We start from the raw sequence: 10,095 nt of genomic DNA on the forward strand, positions 1-10,095 counted from the left end.
TTTCATTAAATAAACTTTATCAGCAAAGGAATGTTTTTTTTGTCAATAACATATAAAGCCTAGCATAATAACATAAAATAACAAAGGATATAGCTGTCTACTTCAAGAATTTTATGAGTTATTTAAAAAATTATATTACACTACTTATCATTAGATGCTTACTATTAAAATACTACAAAAATATTATGAGTAAATCATATATAACATTTGTACTAAATATTACATATTAAACATTATTTCCTGCAGACTATTTCTTGAAGTTAAACTGAAAAATAGAAAAAATTGTACACACCGCAATATTTTTGAGTTTAATCAATTATATATGCATCATTGTAGTGCATGCTTTTTCATTATTACTTTATTAGTTTTTAACTATTTTTGAGATTACAATAAGATTCTTATTAGTTATGTTAAATCATGTTAAACCCATAAACCTTCAAGGATTAATTTTCACATTTTTCAAACATACAATAGTAATTTTCCATGCAAACAACACAATATCTTCATGTAAAATATACTACTTATTGCTTATTTCGAAAATACATATGAATACATACAATTATTATTTAATATACGATAAATTGCACTTCATACATTGGACGGAGTAAATAATTATCACATTTGCTTGTACATAAAGATACAAGGCATGTTATATTTTGTTTAAATATAATTTTTAAAAAAATGTATTATCAAATTGCTTTTAATTTCATATGTTAATACTATTAACTACAGAGATAGAATTTATCTTTCAAAATAAACAGTTTTCCCACTACCAAAGAAATAATGATTATATGGTAGTAGGTTATTAATAAATTATAAAATATATGTTCAGAATTAGCTGTTATTAGTGAACAAAATGTAATAAAATATTTAATGCATTGTACTAATTTTTAATGTAAAAATTAATGAGATAAACAAGCTGAAAACATGCATTTTATTAGAGGAAGCACCTGCTTGACAATCCACAATTCGCCTGGCTCGCATAAAATCTTGTCCTAAGTATAAATCATAACGTCTTTTCTCTGGTTTAATTACTTGTAACTGCTGTGTTGCATCTTGGAAAATCAAATCACTATATGGTGGAGTTGAATAGAACATGCTGAAACTAAATATAAAAGTTCAGTTATGAAATTTTCTATGCCAGGATGCATAAAATTGATCATATAGCAAAACTGCTTTTCAAACAGATTTTGTATAATTTACCTAAAGTCATCTAAATCCTTTCTTCCATAATATTGTTGAGCATAAATGAATAAATTAATATATGCATTAATTTGAGTTTCGTTGTACGCATAACCGCCACGAGTCACTACAGCATTTGCCTTTACAAGACCTAAATTACAACGCATGTATTCTTTCATACTGGCTCTCGTACCTAAAATAATTCAGCATTCAACTTTAATGTCTCAGTTTATTAAAATCAAAATAAAATAATTTATGTTAGTTACCATCAGGACACAGCAACTGAAAATCATCATTTAGTGTATTTCTTGCCCACCATTCTCTTCGTTTTCCACCGGTATTTTCGGAAACAGTTGTGTGTTTAACAAATGCAACATGACCACCTCCTTCCACTAAACACCGGAATGCGCCTGTATGACCATAATAGTCTTCTGCTGCATCCCGCCGGCAGTACCTAATTTTATTAAAATAGATTATAGGTCAAATAAATATAATGAACAAAATGAACATTTGCGAGTTTACCTAAAACTAGCTCCATGACACAGATCACACATATTATCGTAAGGAACACCAACATTATATTCAGTACTGAGAGCTCCTGGAATACAACTTTTACTGAAATATTCAGAAGCGGCTCTCATACTGTCACAGCCATATGGCCTGATCCAACCATTAGCCAATAGATAAGCCATTGGATACACCCATCCTGCGGCGGTATTAATACCAGTATGGCATGTGTTTTTGCCTGTAATATAGTAAATCACAAATATGAAAAAAATGCCAGTGCTATATTTAATTAATTTGTTCAATACCTTTCAAATATGTCAATTCAGTATCAGCATCTTCTTCTTTTGCAACAGCCACCACATAATATTCAGGTTCTCCTAAATTATAAACCTCAGATATTATAGGAATTAGTTCATATCGCAATCCTGCTGTATATACATCACTTGCATCTAATACTGTCACATCTGCAACACCTGTTTTATAATTAAATAACACAGTGATTATTTCACATATTTAATTAAATTTCATATATTTTTTTATTAATAATTAAAATTTACAAAATACCTGATTGAATAGCTTGCATACAATGAATGTGAGAATGGCTTTTATAGCAAGTCATTTCTGGTTTTAATAGTTGGGCTTTCATTGCTGTCTGTAAAAGTATAAACGAGAATAAATAAAGATTCTAATGTAATTCCTCTGAATTAATTTTCATAAACACATTTTTAAAATCGTATTTTATAACGAAAAGTTTGCTTACTCTCATCTTAATACATTTTTCCATTTCAGCCTCTGATGTAACGCATAATGTCATTCTATTAACAGTACATTGCCTTACTTCCAAAATAGAATCCAGCGCTTTGTCTAAGTATCCAATATAAGTCTGTTTATTTTCTGGTAAAGAAACTAATCCAATGCTTGTATCCTAAGACATAAGATAGATATAAAAAAATTATTTAATAGTAATAATAATAATAATTACTACAAAAAAGCTAAATTTCATGGTATAATGTAAAAAGAATAATCAATCCTGATTTCTAGAATAGAATTTTTTTAGATTTTAGGATTTCTACATTTTAGGATTTCTAGATTATAGATTTTTTAGACTTTAGGATTTCTAGATTATAGATTATATTCTAGATTTTTTAGGTTTTAGATGTTAGATTTTTAGTTTTAGAATTTTTCGAATTTAGATTTTAGGTTCTACATTTTTGGTTTTAAGTTTTTTAGATTGTAGGATTTTCAGATTTCACGATTTGTAGATTTTTAGATTTCACTAATTTTAAATTTGTAGATTCTTAGATTGTTAGATTTTAGGATTTTTAGATTTTTTATTCTAGATTTTTATTAGATTTTAGATCATTTTAGATTTTAGATTTGTGTAGATTTAGAGTTTTAGTCTTTATTTTTTTTTATTTATGGTTTTTAAGATATTATACTTTATAAGATATTTTAGATTCATATTTATTTTTATTTGTGTATTTTGTGTATTAACACTTTATAATCCATTTTTATTTATATTAGTAAAACATAGTAATAATTTTTAAAGCAGGCACATAAAATTTATTTCCAGTCATTTATTTTTTCGAGTGAAAAGTTTTTGTTTTCCAATTTAATCAGTATCAAAAATAAATTCATGACAAATTTGAATATGATTTATAAAAATTACGAAATGATTATCAAAATGGCTAATGAGTTATACTTGGCAAGATTCATTATCATGTATAAAGTCTTAGATTTTTTAATGCGACCATTGCATTTTCCTAGAGTGATTTATGAATTACTAACATTTAAAAAATGTAACATACAAATTCTTGACAAAAGTCATTGCGCCAAGATGTTAATAAATTTATCACATTTGATTCACCTCGGATTTTTATTAATAAGTGTACTACTCAGTATTTTCATAACTAATGTATTTCGATACATTTACTATTGGAAATATCAATCTTCTGTTGATTTAGTGCTATTCAGATGGGAAGGCTTCCTGATCTTATTCTCAATTACATATTTGTTTGACAATGTGGTTGATATGATATTGCAATATGAAATAATTCCAACGTGAGTAATTAAAAACAATAAAAATGTAAGTAATTAAAACTTCTTCTCTTTTCAGTGCAACAAAATGTAAGATTATCAAGAAAACTCAATAAAGCAAGCAAATGAAGTGAAAAGAATGAGCAGAAACTCTATATAGAATGATCTATAAATGTAAATTATAATTTTTGTGTATACCTATTCGTGTTTAATAATTATCTTTGATAAAAATATAAAATAAATCACTCAATATTTGAATTGCATTGCAATCAGATCTTGAGAATCATTATTACGAATTTTATGTTAAAAGAATTTTTGATTGAAGCAAATTTAAATTTTCAAAATCAATTCTTTTATTTAAAAAATTTCTTTTTAAATTTTTAAACTGGAATTTTTGTTGATTACTATTGTGTAGCTTTGTAACTCTGAATAACTATTAAGCATGCAATTGCTTACTTCACATTTCTATTAATCACCTGAAACATTAGATTCAATCGTCCGACATATCTATTAGACTCGAACAAATCAAATTTCTCATAGAATGATGGATCAGCACTTGCATTGTATCTCTCGCCATAATCGTTGTCGATACTGTCATGCTTTAAATTTCTATAAGTATTATTGTAAGGATCATAATCATTATTCAAGTCTCTTCCATAGTTATTATTGAATCTGTTATTGTTATTGTAGCTCCCTTGATTGTTACGATTGTAATCTTGAAAACCAGAATTACGGTTGTAATCTGGATTAAAATTTTGATCTCGATTAAAATCATTATTTGAATTTGACCCAAATTGAGTATTATTATAGTTTGATTGCCTTGCATAGGAATATCTGGATGCTAATTGTTTTAAGAATTGGGTATAGCTGAAATGTGAAATCAAAAGTTACAAAATAATCAAAAAATATACTATCTAATGAATATTACTAACCGATATCTATTTTCATAGTTGTGTGCAGATGTAGTGACAATTGCATCAGATGGTGATGTTCCCCAATTACATTGTCGATATTCAGAAATCGGCTTTCTAGTTCCATCTGTGCACAACAATTCAAATCTGCTTTCCTGAACACTTCCTAAATTAATAAACAAATTCAATTTTACCTTCTAAGCATTGATGTTAAAAATATCAGCAATATAATTAAAAACTACTAACTGAATTCTTTGCTCCTTATCATTTGTTGCACAGTGTCATGTCTTAGAAAAGCAATGTCACCAGCTTCTAAAAGACATCGAAAAGCTCCTTCGTACCCAGCATAAGGATCTTTTGAGGTACATTTTCCACCAGCCACTTTACCAGTGCACAAAGAACACAATCTAAAAACAATAATTTTAATTTATAAAATAGATTTAATCATAAACAATTGCAAAAATGTATTCTATGTAAAATCTTATTAATGTTAATTTTAATTCTTAACTTGTATGATAAGAACATGCCATTCGTTATTGGTATTATATGTAATAATAATTAACTTACTTATCAGAATTATCGCCAATAGGATTATACTTGTCGGTTAATGAATTTACAGCACAAGAAGGTCCAAAATACTCTATAGCTGATTTTACATGATTGTTGCAATCAATTATTTGCATACCTCCCATTTGCATCAACTAAATAACAATAATATCAACTAATAACATTTTATACACATACAATTTCTTAAAAAATTAAATGAAACGGTACATTTGCAATAGATGTTACCAACCATTAACATAAAAACGTTAACTTAAAAAAGTTATGGATTTATAATATTAAAAACATATAAAGTTATACTCATCCAATAGCTGTTATCATTTCACTCACAACATGAATTGGTAAAACCCAGCTAGCGTAATATCCAACACCTGCAAAACATGCTTTGACACCACGCAAATCACTTAATCTGGTAACTTCTGGTATCGTACCAGTTTTGACTACAGCTACTGCATAGAAATATTTGAATCCGCCATCATATTGCTCCTAAAAATTATTTATGTAAGTATTAAAAAAATAACAATTTAGAACAACATGAATAATACTAGCGTATTATCGTATGTACATTATTGTCATTGTTTACCCCGTAACTCTTGATGAACACCACTTACAAATAAAGTACAAAAATTACAAAATAAAGTTCATATATAGTTCTCATTTGTTGCAAACAAGTATGTACCTGCATAATAGGTATAAGTGAATTATATCTTCCAGCAATGAAAACATCTCCGGCATCTAAAGTTACAAAATGAGCCTTTTCAGAATCCAAGAGTGTCATGCAGTCTTGTTTATTAAATCCTTGAAGACATTTTAAAGTTAAAAAATCTTCTTTAAATAAAGCACGATCTCTTTCTAAAGCTTTTGTCAAATTTTGGCATTTATATTGCTCTTCCAATGTTACAGTACACCAAGTTATTTGCTCTTCTTCTTTTAGTTCTTGGCCTGTAAATAATAATATTTGTAAACAACATGATAAAAGCCATTCATTAATAACTATTCAATCATTAATAACATTCATTAATAATAGTGTGCAATTAATTTTTCAACCCAATTTTTTAAATCCAATAATCTAACTAAAAGTTAATTTAACCTAAATGAATATGTACGAATAGAAATTACCTAAACTAGATGAAGTTATTATAGCATATAATGATATAATTAACAAATGTACATTTATAAAATTAAAATAAAACATTTTAACAAATTAAAATAAATGTTGTCAAAAACTAAACATTTTTTGACAAATTACAATATATAAAAGACACACGCCCACATCCTACCACGAATAAGGTTGTTTATATTTACTTTATACAACAGAGATAGAATAAGAAAGAGATTTTTCGCTGTGCACGTACATGGGGATATAGCTCAGTGGTAGAGCATTCGACTGCAGATCGAGAGGTCCCCGGTTCAAACCCGGGTGTCCCCTGACCCATATTTTGTTTTTTATTACTAAAATTCAGTTAATTAATTCCTTTAAATATATCACAATTTAATAATAACGCGTTTACATATTATTTTATTAACAATACGTATACGCAAATATTTAATCAAATTATTGAATCATGGAAATGTATAAGTTATATAATTCTGCATCATTAGTATAATATAAAGCTAAAAATAGTGCAAATAAATTATTCATTTCATTATGTTAAGAAAAATTTGTGCGTTGTATCCTGTGTAGTTTCTGTACATGTACCCCTAGCGTTTTTTATATTCCAAATATGTGTAATTTCAATGTTTATTGTACATACTATATTGTATATTCAACAAATTTGATTTCTAATTTGCTTACTGCTTTTATGCAAAGCATTGCACGATAATTTTGAATTGACATATTATTTATCACGATTGTCGATTATTTTTCTAATGACTGCATGAATTTTGATTGTGAGATGCGTTTCTAAATTGCTGTAACTTATTAATCCGATAATTTCGAAATATTTATTTTCGTGCGCATTTTTAATTTTGATGAATGTTTGTTGGTAACAGTGTTCTGTTAGCTTTTGGACAGTTGGTAGTTGGTAGTTTAATTTGACAACGCAAGAGGGATGACCACGCCGGTCATTTTGGCCATTTGTAAAATCTTGCATTAAAACCTATCCTTTTTGCTAAAAATGGCAGATAACAAGTTATATGATGTGTTGGGTGTTAGTAGATCAGCTTCAGACTCGGAAATAAAAAAAGTAAGTGTCAAAAATGTGTACATAAATTTATTTTATATTATGTTTTTGATCTAATCTTCCGTAGATTTCATTGCGATTATGTTAAATAATCGCATGGTATGAACTTGTAAAAATTATTTTGCAGTGATTCAATTATTATGTGTTGAATTATAGTTCATTACATGAAATACAAATTACTAACATATAAATTACATGTTTTATTTTTATAAGTGATATATAATTTATTTTACACATAATTATTAATATACTATTTAAACAAAATTGTTCAGAATTACAGAAAATTGGCAAAAGAATTTCACCCAGACAAGAATCCAGAAGCTGGTGATAAATTCAAGGAAATATCATTTGCCTATGAAGTCCTTTCAGATCCCAAGAAACGTCAAATTTATGATAAATATGGTTTAAAAGGAATGCAAGAAGGTGGCCATGATGGACCAGGATTTGCCCCAGATGATTTATTTTCACATATATTTGGGGGTGGACTTTTTGGTGGGATGGGGGGCATGGGAGGAATGCCTAGAAGGCGACAAAGAGGTGAAGACACTATTCACCCATTAAAAGTGTCTTTGGAAGATATGTACAATGGTAAAACAGCTAAACTGCAACTTAGTAAAAATGTGATATGTTCAGCTTGTGATGGTAAAGGTGGTAAAGCTGGTTCAAGTATGTCTTGTCGCACCTGCAGAGGATGCGGTGTGAAAGTTACATATAGGCAATTGGGTCCAGGAATGACACAGCAAATGCAATCTCGTTGTACAGATTGTAATGGTGAAGGACAGGTTATTAATGAAAAAGATCGTTGTGCTAATTGTAAGGGTAAGAAAGTAATCAATGAAATTAAAATCTTAGAAGTTCATGTTGACAAAGGTATGAGGGAAAATCAAAAAATATACTTCAGAGGTGAAGGTGATCAACAGCCTGATGTTGAAACTGGTGATGTTATCATAGTTTTACAACAAAAACCTCATGATGAATTCCAAAGGTCAGGCGATGACCTAGTGCTACGACATACTATTTCTTTAACAGAAGCTCTATGTGGTTTTCATATGGTTCTAAAACATTTAGATGGAAGAGAATTGATCATTAGGCATCCACCAGGACAGGTTATTAAACCTGGAGATTTAAAAGGAATTGTGGGTGAAGGAATGCCTCAGTATAAAAGTCCTTTTGAACGAGGGAATTTATATATAAAGTTTGAAGTAACATTTCCAGCTAGCCACTTCACTACAGAAAACAAATTACAAGAATTGGAGGCCTGTTTACCTCCTAGGCCAGTATTCACAGTTCCAGAGGGTGAACATGTGGAAGAAGTAGATTTACATGATTATGATCCTAGCCAGAAATCTAGTAGTGGACGTGGAGAGGCTTATGGTAGTGACGATGAAGAGCATGGACATGCAGGCCCAGGACTTCAATGTGCACACCAGTAAATTGTGGCAGTGATATCACAAATTCTTAAATGTTTATTGCATATGTTGGATGTTGTGGTTTGGCAGACACTTTAGTATTTAATCTGTGACCAACATATGTTTGGTATATGCAGTGAATTAGGGGGATGGTTCTATCTTAATAAATCAATAACTGTAATATTTCATTTGTACATAGTTCCATTTCTTTATTGTCCAAAATGACAATGTCTTTTGTGATTAATTTTATCAGAGAACAAGAATGGCGCAATAATACATATTGCTGAGCAACTCTAGCATAAATAAAAATATAAAATTTGCAACTATTGTAAATGTTTTAATTTTAGTGAAATAGAATGAACTAATTACAAAAAATATGATTGAATGTGGAACTTCCCAGTGAAATGCAATAAGGAAAATTAATTCAAATGGTTATAAAAACATGTACACATCAGGCAAAATTGTAATAATTAACACAAACTTTTGTACAATACTAATTTTCAATTCTATTTTCATTTTAAAGTACTTGAAATAGTGATAATTGTATGAAATTTGTCTAAAATACAATTTCTTTCAAAATTTAATTGTTTTAATAATGCAATAATTGAATTTTAGTGTGTATGACTGATCAATAACAAAACATAATTGAGACTTAGATATAATTATAGTGATGCACGCACATTTTTATATATATTTACTTGTGCTCTGGTATGAGTAAGTAAATAAATTATGCCATCAGTTGATACAATTGATAATATGTAGCTTTTCTGAAACTCACTAGTGTAATAAAGTTAAAAATACGTTAATTGATGAATCTGGTAATATTTGTATTTTTACATAGAAATATATCGTAACTTCGAGTTTATTTGTAAATTAATATAACATGATATTTAAACATGACTGTTTTAGTTGGTTATGAATTAACAACTACCAAATAGTGAAGTAATAGTGAGTAAACGTACTTTGTTTATGGTGAAAAGTAATTTTGGTATGTTTGATTGCAGTTTGCATAATTTTATTTGTGCTCTAAATACATTTTGATTTTCCTAAATTTATAAATAATATAAAAAATATATAAGTATTTTTTTGAATTACCGCTCAAATCGATAGAAAAAAATTTACACGTTACCAACACTTAAAAACTAATAGCCATATTTGAATTTTTATTGCTCTACTGTCACGATTACAAACTTATCTAGGATTACAAATCTCGTGCAACATTATTTACGAAACGAAGTTTTGCAAAAGTTTTAGTTCAGTATTAATTTGTGAAAATATGGAACATTTATTATTTATAATTAA

The 10,095-nt window shown here is 28.2% G+C and overlaps 2 protein-coding genes and 1 non-coding gene across 4 annotated transcripts; 2 read left to right on the plus strand and 1 right to left on the minus strand.

Annotated features, from left to right (window-relative positions):
* Positions 1-193: 193 nt before the first annotated feature.
* LOC113384656 (melanotransferrin-like) lies at positions 194-6,469 on the minus strand. Of its 2 annotated transcripts, XM_026622407.1 has the most exons (15): positions 6,321-6,468; positions 5,881-6,143; positions 5,532-5,687; positions 5,205-5,338; positions 4,884-5,044; positions 4,659-4,803; positions 4,203-4,593; positions 2,450-2,614; positions 2,254-2,341; positions 1,995-2,162; positions 1,705-1,927; positions 1,449-1,636; positions 1,204-1,375; positions 951-1,105; positions 194-265 (listed from the first exon to the last, which is right to left on the minus strand). In XM_026622407.1, exons 1-15 carry the CDS (start codon positions 6,394-6,396, stop codon positions 261-263), a joined length of 2,490 nt encoding a protein of 829 aa, XP_026478192.1. In that variant the 5' UTR covers positions 6,397-6,468; the 3' UTR covers positions 194-260. The 2 variants fall into 2 exon arrangements, with proteins under 2 accessions (XP_026478192.1, XP_026478191.1); XM_026622406.1 differs by lacking the exon at positions 194-265 and having other exon boundaries at positions 847-1,105; positions 6,321-6,469.
* An 89-nt stretch (positions 6,470-6,558) lies between these two features.
* Positions 6,559-6,630, plus strand: Trnac-gca. Its single transcript has one exon. It is a non-coding gene; the product is annotated as a tRNA-Cys (tRNA).
* A 611-nt stretch (positions 6,631-7,241) lies between these two features.
* Positions 7,242-8,833, plus strand: LOC113384652 (dnaJ homolog subfamily A member 2-like). Its single transcript, XM_026622402.1, has 2 exons — positions 7,242-7,387; positions 7,657-8,833. Exons 1-2 carry the CDS (start codon positions 7,319-7,321, stop codon positions 8,815-8,817), a joined length of 1,230 nt encoding a protein of 409 aa, XP_026478187.1. The 5' UTR covers positions 7,242-7,318; the 3' UTR covers positions 8,818-8,833.
* The last annotated feature ends 1,262 nt before the right edge of the window (positions 8,834-10,095 follow it).

This window comes from Ctenocephalides felis, unplaced genomic scaffold, assembly GCF_003426905.1.
Source record: "Ctenocephalides felis isolate EL2017-DRISC unplaced genomic scaffold, ASM342690v1 CF-g0.4_SCAFFOLD_03571, whole genome shotgun sequence".
Lineage (NCBI taxonomy): Eukaryota > Metazoa > Arthropoda > Insecta > Siphonaptera > Pulicidae > Ctenocephalides > Ctenocephalides felis.